At 35.5% G+C, this 16,871-nt stretch overlaps 1 protein-coding gene across 6 annotated transcripts in view; it reads left to right on the top strand.

Annotated features, from left to right (window-relative positions):
* The window catches only part of VPS35L (VPS35 endosomal protein sorting factor like), a 58,954-nt gene that overhangs the window by 21,792 nt on the left and 20,291 nt on the right, over positions 1-16,871 (top strand). For 3 of the 6 annotated variants that reach the window (XM_074919573.1, XM_074919572.1, XM_074919575.1), the window contains exons 14-26: positions 355-477; positions 1,189-1,235; positions 3,381-3,492; positions 3,699-3,815; positions 4,207-4,260; positions 4,681-4,761; positions 5,595-5,657; positions 6,709-6,794; positions 7,822-7,902; positions 10,300-10,363; positions 12,353-12,451; positions 13,267-13,344; positions 14,513-14,627. In XM_074919573.1, coding sequence (XP_074775674.1) covers positions 355-477; positions 1,189-1,235; positions 3,381-3,492; positions 3,699-3,815; positions 4,207-4,260; positions 4,681-4,761; positions 5,595-5,657; positions 6,709-6,794; positions 7,822-7,902; positions 10,300-10,363; positions 12,353-12,451; positions 13,267-13,344; positions 14,513-14,627 — 1,120 coding nt within the window. The remainder of the gene's footprint in view (positions 1-354; positions 478-1,188; positions 1,236-3,380; positions 3,493-3,698; positions 3,816-4,206; positions 4,261-4,680; positions 4,762-5,594; positions 5,658-6,708; positions 6,795-7,821; positions 7,903-10,299; positions 10,364-12,352; positions 12,452-13,266; positions 13,345-14,512; positions 14,628-16,871) is intronic. The other 3 variants (XM_074919577.1, XM_074919574.1, XM_074919578.1) reach the window with 3 other exon arrangements.

The following is a 16,871-nucleotide window of genomic DNA, read 5'->3' as shown; positions in this document are numbered from 1 at the left end:
TAGGGGTTTTATTTGCAAAATCTTTTTATTTGCAAAACACTCCTTTACCAGACGACCGCATACTTTTTAAAAATGTTTGAAGTTCTTAAATTTAGATTTAGGAAAGTGCCTGTACCCAGATATAATAGGGAAAATTTTACAAACATTCTGGTAAGTTGAAACCACTCTATTCAGCATGTTATGAGCTTGATTTTTGTTTTTTCCGCAGCATGCAAGGAGTGCTTCAGAATATCTGTGTATCTTTGTGATCTTGTCTGTTGTCATTTCCATTCATACACAAACTTTGGCCAGTTTATCATAGCTCCTATTAAATACCTTTTCACGGCAACATGTTTTTGTCTTTTATTTCAACAGATTCATGGGGATACAGTTCAGAATCAGCTGGTAGTACAGTGTGTGGAGATTCCTTTGTATCTGACTCTATACTCCCCTGCTATAGACTGGATTTTGCAGTGTATTGCATACCGTGCTCCTGAAGTAAGTAAGCGTGGTAGTGCTTGATACTAAAGAAAGTGTTGGGATGAAGAGTTAATTTTGTCAGTTAAAAAACCACCTCAGTCAGTACTTACATGAGTGTGAAAGCAAGTATAAAGAGCCTAGATACAACTGTCTGTTTTTGTCTTCTATACAGGGAGAATGTTAATTTTCACAAAGCTCAAGTTAGAGCACTTTAAATTCATAGGCAGTATTCCTGTTTGTTTCTTGTCTTTTAGCTAGTTTAATCTTTATTTCCTGAATTCATTAGTTTCTTCTGTCATACAGTTATAAAAATGATTTGAGTAAACTGTGGCTTTGTAATTACTTAATGTAGTCCACGGGCTATTTTAGCCTCAGACTGTTTTGCATTCTGTGGCAGAGATTTGGTAATCTTCACCTCTCCTGACAGAGATAATTGACCTGGCTGGCAAATAGCAATTACTTTGAGAAATGGTATGGCTGAAGGAGTGCAAATTTGACTTCTATAAAACGGTGCTTTTGATTAAAATGCCACTGTACCTATTCCAGTAGGTGTGTTTTATGTTGTACTACACCATTGTTTTCTTGCGTTGTAAATAAGGATAAGACAAGAATATTGGAATGTATTGGGCAGATAATTAAACCAGCTTTTAGTAGACTTCACTACAGTAATTAAAGCTGAATTTATTTGCAGAGTCTCTACTCAAGAAATTTAATAAATAATTCTTCCAGGTTCTGCTTACTGAGATGATGGAGAGATGCAAAAAATTGGGGAACAAGTAAGTATTGCACAATGTAGAGGACATGAGTCTGTAATGAATACCCATGACTCCCTGTAATATAAAATTCTTTTCCTTTTGAAAACACTTGGATGCACAGTATAGCTTTTGTTCTCCCAGAACTTGCTAAATCATCACTATGAACATGTGTTTTTTCCAGAGATGAATTCTAAAATATGGTAGGTTACTTGTAGAGCAAAACTTAAATTAATTAACTTGGTTGCTCCTAAGCCAAAGTTTAGGACATGTAATGTGTTCTCCATCAGCCATGTCTCTGATTCCTGGTTGTGCTTCATTTTTCTGTTTTCCTCCCCTTTCTTTCCCCCTGCCTCCCTTGGCTACAGCCAGCCCATGCATACATCTTGCAAGGGAAGTTGTAAAGCAGCTGACACCTTTGGAAGATGGTAATATTTAGATGACTGCTTTTTTCAACATTAAATTAGTATCCCAAATGTCTCCTAGAATTCTGTGAGCAGACTAATCACCTTCAGTGAGTAGTTCAGGAAGATGGTCTAAAAGTTTTGGATGTACTTTCTGAGCTATGTGAATGTAGTTTGGCCTGCTGATGAGCTAATCTCAGTTCATTTTATTGAATTAGGTAGGCTGAGTTCTGTGAAAGTTTTCAGTTGCCTTTTTTTTGTTTCTGATGTGCTTTGCACAGTCCAATTCTGCAATGGCTGAGGAACTAAAATATGTTAATCGCTTAGATGAGGAATGCCAGCATTAGCATTCTGTGACTGAGCTAAGGATTGTGGGGAAAGTGTGATTTTTAAAATGTGGTGTGAAGATGCTATTGTATCAGAGTGTATAATATGGGTAAAAATAATTAATGTGCTCTGCTCTATTAATTATTTTGTACAGGTGTTGATTTGTTTTGTGGAACTTATTTTTAAATCACCTTTTAGCATTTCTTGTAAAGATGGGCTAGGTGCTTCTGCTTTGTGCCTGTTTGTTCTTTGAAGGAAGGACAAAATGTTGAGTATAATGAGGATTTTTTTTTTAAGAAATGGTTTTGGGACATGTCTTTTTTATGGGGAAGTTGAATAATCTAGTTTAAATGATATATAAAGCACGGTCGTTTGCTTTTAAAGTGGAGTTCTGTGGTTTTATGTCTTCTCGTGACTGTCAAAATATTACAAAGCAAGAAGCATCAGTATATAAATCCTTAAATAATCTCAGTATGTTCCATGAACGACCATCTAAGTGAAAAGTGACAGTCTGCTTCCTTGTATTGCAAAGCATATACCTAGTGAACTGGAAGTACTTGTCTAATGATAAAATGCACATTCCAGTCAAATTGCGATGGGACTGCTAGTGCTCGGTCAGAAACAGAGGATGCTGGGCTGTTTTAAGTGCTCCATAGAATCTCCCTCAAGGTAAACTGCCCTGTATTCAAACTGTCTGTTGCAGACTACTGAAGGACACAGCGTTTTATGAGGTGCTTCTCTGCTAACTCATGGCTGAGTTTGCCCAAAGGAGTTGCCTTATGAATGATACTACGTTTTATTTCTTAGGTTTTTACAATAGTATCAGTAAACTGGGTTTTCCAGTAATGCAATGAGTTCACTCATCTGTTGGTAACTTTGGCTTGACAGTAATGCAAATATGGATCTGAATGATTAATCGTAAATGTCTAAATATGTAATTGCTGGTTATCATATGATAATGACTGGATTAATTTTAATCCTAACAATGCAGCCACTAGAAATCTGACTTTTATAATGCATACGTGAGGAAAACTTCAATAGAGATTTACCCTGCTGCCAAAGTATACTCTGAACTGTAGTTAACAAGAGAGAGTAAGTTCCTAAATGTGTCAGCTACTCCTGGTTTACTTGATATTTCTAGTAAACATTTGGTAAAATGATGGCTTAAAAAACCCCCTGTGTGGAACAAGTATTCTATGGGCTGGGTTATCCTTCTGTATCTGATGGCTTAATGTTTTCTTGTTTTGCTTATGCACTATTAATCTGCATCAGTGTCAGCTTGATTTGTGAGGGTTTTTTCTTCCTTATCTCCCTTTTGTAAATTTAGAATAGTTGCTGGACAGTTTTTAGTCTAAGAAGTTCAGATGAATGTAAATGAAGCGACAACAGCATTTTAGTTGGTGTTGAGGTGTATTGATTTGTGTTATGTTCATTGTAGTGCTTTGCTGTTGAATTCAGTCATGTCAGCATTCAGAGCAGAGTTTATTGCTGCAAGATCTATGGACTTCATTGGCATGATTAAGGAATGTGATGAATCTGGATTCCCAAAGGTAACTTTTTGTATGTAATTCATAACAATTTCTGATCATTGTCTGATAGAGTTCTTTATACTCTCAGTTGCCTGTGTAATTTGCACATCATTTAAATAAAAGGTAGTTTGATCCAGAAAATCTTTCTGCACAGCGTACCTGCTAGAGCAGTGTTGGACAGACATGCATCTTCTCCTTTTAATTTAACGTTTCTCATTAACTTCCAGCATCTCCTCTTTCGCTCCTTGGGATTAAACTTGGCATTGGCTGATCCTCCTGAAAATGATTGCCTTCAAATATTAAATGAAGCCTGGAAGGTTATAACAAAGCTGAAGAACCCACAGGTGAGTTCTTGTCCATTCTGATTCACTACTGATTCTGTGTTTAGGGCACAATTGTAGCCTGTTGTTGTGTAAGGATATGCTTAGCATGACATGATTTACCTTTTTTATATACACAGTTGCCAAAAAACATGATGCCTGGTAATATCTTCATATGATCCATTTCATAATGGATCATATGAAAATGATCCTTTTCTGAGCTCTACTTAAGTATAACTTAATTCCACATAACATAATTCTACATAAGCAACTTCTGAGGTTTGTCATTAGCACCAGATCTTTAGGTCTGCATGAATCATACCTCAGAGTTAATTCTTTTAAGTGTAATTTTTGCAAGTGTATTTCTCATAACCCCCTGTAAATATTGGTAATAATAAGACACATGTATTTCTAGGATTATATCAACTGTGCTGAAGTGTGGGTGGAGTATACATGCAGACATTTTACGGTATGTGAAAATTACTGTTTCATTTGAAGGTTTTCTAATAAAGACTAAATGGCTATATTAGCAGTTTGGTATTAAAAATGGAAAAGCTATTGCTATTCAATATAAGTATGTAGGACTCTAGTAGTGAGTGAAAAAACCCATTTTTTTAATGAAAGATGAATAGGGACAAAAGATGCAACTTTGGAGGGGTCTTCACCACTCCCAGCACTGCATATTTCTTATCCTTTTATTTTAGTGGCAGATGGACCCGTTTAAGTAAGGATTTACTGGAGCTATGGCTAAAGTTCCTGGCTTAACTAGAACCCTGTAGAAAGCTGATGCTTTTGCAAATGGAAATAAATTATCCAATTGCTTTTCAGTGACTCAATATATGTGCTGATTTCATGACTATATTTTGTAATCTCACTTTTCACTACACAGAAGCGAGAGGTCAATACAGTTTTGGCTGATGTTATCAAACACATGACTCCTGATCGAGCATTTGAAGATGCTTACCCACAGGTAAAGAATTTATTTTGCCAAATCTGTAGAAATCTGATGTGCATTTTCTTAGGTGAAATTAATTCTTAAACATTACTTATATCTCTTACCACAAAATAATTATTTTTAAGCACTGGATATAATTTGGGAAGCCTTTTGAAACAGTGTAATGCTATGATTTGTTCTTTTTTCCCTGTGCATCAATCTTTCAGTTGAGAGAAATGCTAAACCAGAATGATTTATGTATTTAGAAGCAGCAATAGTTAACTCCTACATCAACAGTGGTCTTCTGAAAAGTAGCAGTTATGGGAAGCTGTTTATAAACCATAAAATAATCCATCTCTGCTTGGCATTGTCAGGGCTTCAGTGAATTACTGTGTTCAGTTCTTGAGATAGTAGGTGAGATATGGATTAGTTGACGAGGTTCTAGAAGAAGGTTTTTGTGGTTACTTGGAGGGTAGATAAAGTGCCTACAGAAGAATATTTTTAAAACTGATTTTTTGTTTGTTTGTTTGTTTGGGTTCTTTTAAAATCTAGAGAGCTGGAGCTCATGCAGACTATAAATTGAAAAAATCTGCCTAACTATAAAAAGTAAACAACAAATAATGCCTCGGCAGGCTGGTCAGCCTCTGTTCATATGAGTTCTGAAGAGATGTTGGAAAAACATCTGTTAGGAACAGTTTAGCTGTAGTTGATCTTGCTTTGGGGAAAGAAATCACATCAGTGAATGCTTGAAGTGTCTTCCAGTTTCCTATGAATAACTAGAGAAGAATAATCTCTGGTGTGCGTAGTTTTAATGGACTGGTATTACAATAATTTTCCCCTTTTTTATTTATTTTTTTTTTTTACTTTAGCTGCAGTCAATTATTCAGAAGGTTATTACCTATATTTATGACTTCTCCCTGCTTTTTTCAGTGGTAAGTGATGCTCTGTTTAATACATTTTTAAGAACTATTTTGCACTGTTTCTGCAAGAGAATTTACCTGACTTGGATATTTAGATTGTTTGCAAGCTCACATAGTGAGAGAACTTATTATCAAGTAGGTAAGGACAGAAATATTTTGGAAGCTGTCTGCTGATTACTACTTAAATATTCATTATTCTAATTAAATTTTTCTATACTTTTCTTTCCTTAGACTGTTAAATTCTTTAAGTTTGTTACTGTGTCATGAGTGACAGTCAATGAAAGATAAAATAATGGTTTTTTGCACGTGTGTGTTCATGTAATTGCTGATAGCTGTTTCTATGTTACGATATATACTTAACATGCTTTGTCATAGGGCTTAAGTTTGACATTGAAACAAAATGAAACTTAGATCAGAGGCTGTGTATGAAGTAGGAAAAGAGAACAAAGACAACAGATGTCAAAGTACTGAAACCAGTTGAAGAGTTAAATTCAAGTCTGACCCTGTGGAACTGAAGTCTTGTTCACAAATTGCTCAGATAATTCTGAAAAACTTACCCTTGCTATATTATTGAGATGATAAAAAAGCTAACTATTTCAGTATCTTAACAACTTAAACCCCTATGTTTGAAGAAAATTTGAATGTTTTGGATCTTCATAAGTTGCCCTGGATACATGCAAAATGGTTGCTGGCATGTGGCCTGGTTTTGTTGGTTTTAATATCCTACCTTTGGTTCCCATAGATGTCCAAATTTGTCATGATCTTGAGTGTTTCAAGCATATGATTGCTTTTAAAACATTTACAACATTTGTTTCAAACAGTTCTGTGTTGTGTGTTTTATTCTGGATCTCTGCAATCAGTAAATTGATAATCCTTTCAGCCATCGGTGCTTTTCCATTTGTTCCACTCTTTCATCCTTCAGGATGAATTACTGTCTTCAAAAAGCTTAAAATAATTTTAACTAAAACAGCTATGATTATAAAACTTATTCAAAATATTTATTGGTTTAGTGTGTTGTTTGTAAAATACCTAATATTAATTGTTTATGTATTTGTAATTTCAGGAGAAATTCCTGCCATTTCTGGATATGTTCCAGAAGGAAAGTGTGAGAGTGGAGGTTTGCAAGTGCATTATGGAATCTTTTATTAAGTAAGTGGAGAATATTGAGATTAAATGCACTCTGGAGGGTCTGGCGAATATACTGAAAGATTGCTAGGGAAGATGAGTCAGTATATAGGCCACTTAGCCTGGAACACCTTCACAAGCTGTGGGAAAAAACCGCGAAGATATGTCAATTTTGTGAAAGAAAACTGAAACTGAAGTAATCATATTGATGCTGACTTGCTGTGGATTAACAGCATAGTTGTTCTCTGAGCTTTTTTTAAAATTTATGTTGTCTTATGAAATTTAGTTTGCATTCCAGCTGATGTGACAGCACATAACTATTACCCTGGTATAATGGAGGAAGAGAGATAGCCTCTTGTTACAAGCTCCATTATACAGAAAAATGGGTATTTCCACAAGTTGAAAATAAACTTAGATGAGGCTTCAGCTTCAAATATTGTAAGGCAAACAGTCCTTTTCAAATAATTAACAGGTTCCTTGAAACATTTTTTTTCTTTCTCACCTTCCATTCAGGTATTTATATGTACTGCCAAATCCCTTCCCCAGCCTTCTCTTCTCTAGGCTAAGCAGTCTCAGCTCTCTTGGCCTTTGCTCATATGAGAGATGCTGCAGCCCTTTAATCACCGTAGTGGTGGTCCACAGCATATGTGACTCTGTACCTAAACATGACATTCATCTGTTCCATCTGTCCCTCAGTAGCTGAGAAACTATATGACTACTTGGTAGATCTAGGATTGCTTTGTTTTGATGTTCTTAGATTGCCTCAGTGTATCACATCTTTAGCTTGCTGTGTCCCTTAAGGAGTCAGATTCTGTGGCTTGGCAGTAAAGCTCCTTGCATCATGACAGTATTTCTTGACTGGCATTTGTTGTACCTCTCTTAACCATGTGGTCTTTGGAGTTCTGTTGGTAAAAAAATGAATATAAAGCTTCTGCGGTGTCATGTGATGCTGATGATTGGAATTATGCGTTACATCGATATTATTCTATTCACTGTTTCTCATTTTGATGGAGCAGGATTTTTTTGTCACTTTTTCTAAAACATTTTGTAGGCATCAGCAGGAGTCTACAAAGGATCCTGTTATACTCAATGCTCTTCTGCATATCTGCAAGACGATGCATGATTCTGTGAAGTAAGATTAATTTTACTCATACTAATAAATGTTTATGCAAAGTTTGGCTGCTTGGTGTACAGTTTCACATTTCTGAGGCTGTTTGTTTCATGGTAGATTAAGACATGAATCCAGTTAGTGGTGAGGGAAGAGCTGTGCAGTGAAGTGGCAGCACATACCATTTGCTTTTTAATTACTGCTTTATTTTGAATACTGAAGCAGAATTTTAAAAGGAAAGTAGCAGTGGTTTTGTAGAGTTTTCTAGTGTGAAGCAGACACACTAAACAATCCAATCTTTTAAAAATATTTTTGAGAGTGAAATGAATGTAATCTTTGAGTTATAATGAATAATAAACTAGTTTTGAGATTTAAGTTAACATGTAGTTATTAAAGCACAGGTTGCCATACTCAATTGTAACTTTTTTTGGGGCCACTTTTTCCAGGTGTTAGAGAGGTGTGGAATCTTTAAAAGGACACCTGAAGATTTCTAGGAACATGAGTAGGGGAAGCTAGAACAGAAGAGAAGCTTTTGAACCATCTATGTCTCTCTCCTAAATTCTCGTCTCTCTTATCCCCTTGACTTTGAGTGCCCAGTTTGTTAGGGATCCTGGGTGCCTTGCTGTATCCTCACTGAATAGCAGTTGTGCGATGTGAAAAACAGTTGTGATTTGTAAGTAACTTACAAAAATCACACAGAAATCTGTATCTGATTGAAAATAGAGCCGGAATCACAATGCTGCAAATTTTACATCTTAAGAGCAAAAACCTCAGGTTTTTTTCTTCTGGTTTGGGTTAAGTAGAATTGTGAGGTTACTGTTTGTTTTGGCACTCTGAGCCTAGTCTCTTAGTATGGCAGACACTGTAAAAGAGCTTGTAACTTTCTCACCCTTGATATGCCATGAATGTAAGATTTATTGCCAATAAAGAAGCCAGATTTGGTGTGTAATTCCAATTTATACCGGCTAGAGTGGTTTATTTTGGGTTAGAGCACCTTATTTGGCTGTATGTTGCACTAAAAGCCACTTCAGCCTTTAAATAGAACAATGTATTGAAGCTAAAACAGCTTATTTAAAAAAATCAAGCAGTTAATGACAATCCATATTTGGTGCTTCCTCTTTACATTTTGCCAAAACAATTTGATAGTTTACTGGGGTCCTTAAAATCCCTTAAACTGGCTGTTCTTTTAGCTTGGATAAGATAGCTTGGTTTTGTTCTGTCATCTCTTATTGACAAATCATTATAAATTCTAACTATCTCAGAGTAACTCCTGCATCTGTTTTTACATCCTGGTTCAGAAAAGTCCCAACCCATTGTGTAGGGTTTGCTGACCCCGGTAACAGCTGTTGGAGGATAACAGCCTTTAGACTGGTAGGGGTCTGATTCAGAATTGAACTGGAAACCTATAACTGACCCAGAGATCTCATTACAAGTCTTCTGAGCCTTTCAGAGCCCATCAGTTGACTCTCTTGATTGGCAATGCACTAATGAGCTAATCATGCTGAGATTTTCTTTCCTCCTTCACCGAGATTGTATAATATAACTATTGTTCTCCTCCCATCTGGTGTCTGAGCTAGGAAATTGGTAACTGATACACTAAAGGTCAACACTGAAGCCGAGTATATAATAGTAAAAGGATTAAATTGTGTTAGTTTATTGTAATTTAACTTTTTGTTCACCCATTTTTGGTTAAACAGGTTTAACAGTGGATTTTCATGTGATGTAAATTTGTTTCAAATCAGATTTGGACTGTTGCTATAGAATAGGTATCTGTGGTAATCTTGAAACTTTTTACACATCAGTTTAGTTCAGGTACTAAAACATCAAAAAGGGAGCACTGTAACAAGGTAATGTTAATTATTTTTTAAATTGTGTCAGGCTTAATTAAACTAAAAAAAACCCAAAACACCCCCCCCCCCAAGTAAACTAATGTCGTTTATAAAATAAATTCATTAACTACTACATATACTATTTAAAGTGTATTTTTAAAGTTTTTACCCTTAAATAGGATAACTTTTTTCTAAAAAAAGATTTACTAATTTCTTTAGGTTTTTATAATCAGTTCCTACTCAAGTTCTCATGTTGTAACACAAGACTAAAGCCACTTGCTTGCTGCAGTAAAGAACATTCGCTTAGCTTCCTTTTCCTGCCAAAGTCTGAGTTTCTGTAAAATCTGAAGACTCTCTTAGCAATTTTTACCTTTTTTTAAAATTTGGAATTTAGTTTGCATGGTTGACTTGGTGATATACTCAAAATTAGTTTTATTGCTTTATAACTAGAACTACAAGCTTGGTGGTCTTCATGTGTCATAAATATTTTATATGGATGTGATGTTGTAAAAATTAGAATGCATCATTTGAACCTTTACAGATAATAAGATAAGCAGTATTCTAAAATTACCATATAAATTTTCTCTTACAGTGCACTAACACTTGAGGATGAGAAAAGAATGTTAGCAGCTTTGATAAATGGATTCATAAAAATGGTGAGTGACAATTGTGTGCAACTGTTGGGGTGTACGTTATAGCTCAGATTTTCATGAGATCCCCATGAGAAACAGGTGCCTCTGTAGCTGAATCACACACTGTGTGTCTGACTTGCTTAAGACCATTGAAAAACCAAACCAGTGTATTTTAGTGAAATAAGTATGCATGTACTGAAAGAAATATCATATAGTGTTGAAGCTGACATGGTGCAGTATGAGTTTAAAGTGCACCTGTTGTTTATTTAATCATATTTTCTGCTATTTTTTTAAAATCTCTTAGTATTTAAAAGTTAAACAACAGTTAAAGTCTTGCCTATTACAGAGAGGTCTCTGATGAATGTGAATGAAGTTCACCTAGCTCTGTATGGAACCCGTACCAGCTTTAAAAAACACAAAATAAATATAGCTTCTATGTTAGTCTTACCTCTGTTTATCTTAATTTACAAATAAGATCATTTGTATCATCAAATTAGTAGTCCCACAAAAACTCCAATTGTTTTGTCTTGAAATTAATTTTTAACCTTTCCCTCCCTCTTATCCCAATAAAATCTTTTGTTCGTGACTTTTGTGTTTGAGATGTCAGGTTCTTTTAGGGAGATGTTCTCAAGCTTTTTTATTCTGTAACCAGGTACTCTCACTGCCTGACTTTTCTTTCATGTGGTCAGGGCTGACAGGCTTTGTTTCTACTTGTCCTCTTTGTTGCAGTTCTATGAATTTATCTCTAGATGGTTTCTTTATAATAATTTCCTACTTAATATGTTTTTTAATATAATTTTGCTCTAAACTTTATATGCTGTATAATATTGTATCATTTCCTTTAGGAGGATTTCCCCCATTGAATAATATTTGATGTGGCTTTATAGTCTTGCTTTAGGGAGGAAAAAAAAAAAATCCCATAGAAGCAAAATGACTAGTTATGAATTTTAAACTAGCACTCATTAAGATGTGGAAAAGCAGTTGTAACAGTCATCCTTACAGTCAGACTTTTTTGTGGAAAATTTATATTTTTAGAGGAGTTTTTCTTGAGATGAGGACTCAAGAATCAGCAGTTGTAAAATAGAGGAAAGGCGAAGACAGTTGTCTAATGTAAGAAGAAATCCTTTGTTTTCTGGTGCAGTTCCTTTGATCTTTCACTGTATGGATTAATTGCAGTTTTTAATTCTGTAAAAATTTCTTTTGCATGTGGCTTGAGAAATAATAAATAATGCAATCTTCTCTTAGAAAAAAATTCTTTTTGAATACATAAATGTAGATTGCCTGGAGACTGTTTCTCTCGCTAGGCTTTTAATTGACAGCTGAGACACTCCAGCTGACAGCACTTGGGTTTTTTAAATCTGGAGGGTTGGAAGTAGGGTGTTCTTACACAAGGGTTGTTTTTTGATTTCTCTTCTGCCAGCATACAAGGTTACAGGCTTTTGCAATACTATATAAACATATATTTATTAACCAAACTGGAGGAAACTCCTGCTTTTCTTACTGGTATATCCAGTTAAGAAAATGCTCATTTCTCTTGGAGGCCCTTTAGAAATTACAGATATCTGAATAGAGATTCACTGATGTATTTCTATTTTTCTCAGGGTTTTTTGTTTTGCTTTTGAAGTATGAACTATACCAAGCTTTTGTCTCTGTTCTGTAAAGAATCAGGAATTCTGCTAGTTTTGAAAACACCTCATAAATCTAGGATTTACATTTTAGTTTCTTGATAAATGCTTTATCTGCAAAGTAGAAGAGTATGGACAGAAAATACCCTTGCAAAACTTTCAGGTTTCCCTGAAGGTTAAGTATTGGAAAGCAGATAGTTGAAAGGACAGAGATTCTCTAGGTGCTGTTTTGTTGTCAGCGGGGTTTATTCTTAACCTTATATGGGGATTTTGACTTTTGAATATCTGTGGTTTAGCTTCACACAGCTTTATATCTCTTAAAGTTAATGGCCTCCAGTGATAAAACCTAGGGTGTTTTTTGTTTTTTGTTTTTTTTTGTCTTTTATAGGTTTCATTTGGCCGTGACTTTGAACAGCAGCTAAGTTTCTATGTTGAAGCCAGGTCAACATTTTGCAATCTGGAGCCTGTTCTAGTCCAGTTGATTCATGTAAGCTACGGTTTATCTCCATTATCTTAGTAAGTGGGGATATATTTGCAGTTTTCCCATTCCCTGCCCAGATTATTGGTCTATGTCAAAATAAATCTAAAGTCTTTTTATCAGGTGTTTTTAAAGTAGACTTTGATCTCATCTCTCATTTTATTACCCTAAACTCTCTGAAGTTCTTGCTTGACAGGCATGTGTGGTATCATTGCAACAAAGAAAACTGGCTATCTTACAAGAGATTTCGTATCTAATAAAATAAATGGCACTTTTGTGCATTCAGAATTTGGGTTCTCTCTTCTATAATCCTCCATCTAGGAGAGATTAGACTGTGTCTGGCTGCAGATACAGGCAGAGTCCTGCTGTGATTGGGATGGTTAATCTCTTTACTGTATTGGGTCACATGTCAGGTGAGCATTAACTGCATCTGATTCCTTTGCAACATTGTATCTTCTCTTAAACCCTTTTATTATATTGGTTTTGGTTTTTTAGTAAGTGTGTTAGCTAGAAATTATGATTTTTATACCAGGAAGGAACTGTTGACAGCACTATAGCTAGGGAGCAAGGGTGATCTAAATCCTTGAATAAATCAACAGGTCTACCTTCACAAATCTTCAGAATCATATTTGATTTAAGGAATAGTCACTAAAATTCTCTAGTTAAAAACTAAATAGTACAGTGAGGGCACACCATATCAGGGTCCCTTTTGATAGTTTCTGTTCTCTAAATGCATGCAGTAAAACATGAAGTTTGTTATTTGCATGTGTATTTTTCTTAATCTGTGTATTTTTCTTAATGATTTGCTTTTGGGTTTTGTGTAGTCTGTGAACCAGCTAGCAATGGAAACAAGAAAAGTGATGAAAGGAAATCATTCCAGAAAGACTGCTGCGTTTGTCAGGGTAGGACTGACTCTAACAAACTTTGAGCCTGCCTTCTTAACAGATAGTATTATCTACGGCCACCTAAGTTTATAATTTTTGCAAAAACAATATGTTAGCATTTTTTGACACCATAGTCCCTTTTTCTGTTGTTACCATTGATCTTTACTCTCTAAAGCCAAATGCTGCCATTTAAGAAAAAAAAACCCAACAAACCATCTAATGGCAGCTTTTTGTTAAAAAGAAGCAGCAAGATTGATTCCCTCTCTAAAGGAAGGATCATTGGAGGTCTTTGTGTGAATTCTAGAAAGCTCAGCTTTTCAAATTATATTTGAAATAAAATCCTAAATTTCTGTGTAACTCAATCACAGAGAGAATGGAAGATAGAGGGAAAAGAATATTAAATTCAGTCTTGTAGAATCAGTGCTGATATGCTGAAATCAGTATTTGAATTTCAAATAAAGTGCTCCTTTAGTGCCTCTAAATCTATATAGGTATGGTCAAAGGAGCTTTGAACTATGCACAGGCTGTGGAAGTTCATCGTGTTCCTCTCTTCTCACCTGAAACAAAGCATCTAAGATGCCTTCATCTTCGTGTGTTGGGAAGGTGTTTGCATATGCTACCGTTAATGAATGGATTTTTGTTCACGGCACCTGTGCACGATGTCCTGCACAAAGGGTAGCTTGGGTGACACTGGCCAGTCTCTATGCCTGGGAGCTACTCGCTCCATCTGGGTATCTGGAATGTTGCAGTAGGTCTAAAGCTGCAGCATGCTGCATGAGATCTGCTTCCTCCCAAACATACGCAATGCACTTGCTTTGATCAGTTTGACAGCTGGATTGTCCCTGAGGACCAGTAGTCTGCTTTTCTAGTTAGATTTTGGTCTTGAGTTGCAAGCTGGTTATGTGAGGAGAGACAAACTCCTTGAGCTAGTCAGAGTAAGTTTTGAGCTTATCTACTTGTAATAACAATAATTATTAATAATAAATATTGTTATCATTATTGAAATAATAATGAAAAATTTTAAGTTGCTGATTTTGAACTTCACATAATACTTTCTTTTTTAATTGAAAGTCTTTCCCAAAACTAATTAACAGAGTGTGATTCCTAATTGTGTAGAAAATCAGTAATGATTGCTATAACTCTGAGTTAAGAGTTTTCTTCAGTTTCATTTTTTTATTTGCTTTAGGCTTGTGTTGCCTTCTGCTTCATCACAATTCCATCTCTGAGCAGTATCTTCACACGTCTTAACCTGTATCTACACTCCGGACAGGTTGCACTGGCAAATCAGTGCCTTTCACAAGGTAAGGCATGGATTTGTCTCCTCAAGGGTTCTCTTGTCTCAGAAATATTTCTAACTGTGAATAATAACTTGGCTGAAATCAGAAGTGATATAATTATATTGATGATGTAATTAAAATACAGCCCTGTTTCAAGCGTTGTTACAGTGAAAACTTGTCTTATTAAAGCAATTCTTCAATTCTAACATGAATCCTGTGATCTAAATAACTAGCTGACTGTAGTTGATGATAGTCATGGCTGTGAGGTAGCTTGTACTAAATTACTTAAAAATAATGGAAAGCATGGAATGTTTTTCTCCTCTGTAACTATGCAAGCACGCTAATCACAAATGATGTGCTTTATCATAAGAGTGGAAAAAGAAACTGGTTCACCTGTGCAGGATTTTGTCAGCCTGTGAACTACTACAGTGAGCTGGAAAAGAATTAAAACTTAGGTCAATGAGACCAGAAACTTGCTATTAAAGCACAGTCATGATAAACAGTTAGCTAAGAAAATATGTCACTATATCAGTGAAACGATGGAGTGATATCAGATAATATGAAGAATGAAAAAATACATTTTCTTTTTTGTGATCACATTTGTTGATTGAACCAGGGCCTGAGTACAGTTTTTAGCCATTCGGTTAGCTCGGTCTTATATAAGGAGAAATTCCAACAAAAAGTGATTTGGGGAAAAAAAATGGAGCTACTCTGGCACCAGAATGAGCATTATGTCTGTATCCCCATTTAATGTGATCTTGTTCTATTTGTATCACAAATGGAAGACAGAAAGTATTCTCATACTTCTTGGTTTTATTATCTACCTTTTCCTTTTTAAAGAGATGTCATTCTACTTTGTTTTGCAGTTTTAATACTGACTTTAGATACCTGCTTTCCAGTGGTAAATGCTTTACTTTACATGTTTTCGGTGGAGCTGTGAGAGTAATAAATTGGATTACTTTGCAACATTTTTTGTTGTGGCTATTAATTCTTTGTTTGGCTCTATGCTTCTTCACGAGAGCTTGTTTTCCAACCTCTGCATTTACCAGTAAGTTCCAGCGGCACAAACAAGCTGACTTAGGATGCTGATTAATACTTTTTAGTCTAGGGTGACTGTTGTATTTGTTTTGAATCTGATGCTGCCCGTATAGCAAAGCAGAGGGATTTAAAGTAAAGCTGGCTGTTGTGTCCAAGTATGTTGTGCAAATAAAAGATCTGCAGTTTGTTGTTGTGCAATTAGTATTGTGCAGTTTCTTTGTAGATAACAGTGTTTAATCAAAACTGACTCACTTTTTCTTCCTATGGTGTTTTGTTTAATTGACCAGCTTGCTTCATCCTTTGTATCAATTTTGGTTATTGTTGCTGTGTTGCAGTGCATCCCTTGTTGGAAGCAAATCCAAAGCAGTTTTTCTGTAATATTTGGTCTTTGAGGACTATGCCCTCCCATGCGGGAACTTACTTTGTGATTTAATAATCTTTCAATTTGTAAACTGCTTTTCCACTATTTTTGTGATCCAAGTCTTCTCTGAGTGAGACTCCTGGGCCCCAGCAATTGTCCAGTTATTTCAGTGTGAGTTCATAGAAATGTACACAGCTGTTGTTCGACATGTGAACACAGTGCACTCACTAAACAATGAATAGGTTCCCCATTCTGAAATCTTTTAAGGTAGGAGGTATATGCAAAGTATTATGCACTCTATCTCTAAAATGCTTATTAATTAACCACTGTCTCCTGCATTTTAGACCCAAAAGCTAGAGAGAGGAACATTTGGTCCATCTCAGCTTTTGCTGAAATGAAGCATGTGCAAAACTCTGGTGTTAGTAACTCCTTTCGTTTACCAAGGTTTTATTGTTAAACACTTTTTTGTTTCCTTTGGAAAAGCTATTTTGGGCAAAATTTGTATTCGGACACGTGTCACTTGCATGTAATTTAGCATGTGTTTAAACAGTTAGGCAACAGTGACACCAGTCTTGGGACACTTTTTGTGACCTGTCTTCGTATATTCTCATGTATCGTAGTCAGATAACATGTCCTTGAAAATTACTTTTAACACAGTTTAATCTGTATCTCAAGCGAATGCATTTCATGTGTATGGGTAGTACTGATTAATTCATAACAGCAAATTTAAATCCAGTCACCTAAGTTAACTGATGCCAATTAGACACTGATCTACTAAAACCAATGTAGCATGAAGTGAAGTTTTAAGAGTGTGCAATTAATGATAGCATTAGGCTAGGAAGTGAAATTGTGCCTTGTATGTAACCTTG

The sequence above is a fragment of the Athene noctua genome, chromosome 15 (assembly GCF_965140245.1).
Source record: "Athene noctua chromosome 15, bAthNoc1.hap1.1, whole genome shotgun sequence".
Classification (NCBI taxonomy): domain Eukaryota; kingdom Metazoa; phylum Chordata; class Aves; order Strigiformes; family Strigidae; genus Athene; species Athene noctua.
Note: the sequence above shows the minus strand (reverse complement) of the source record. Positions and strands in the feature narration are given on the sequence as shown.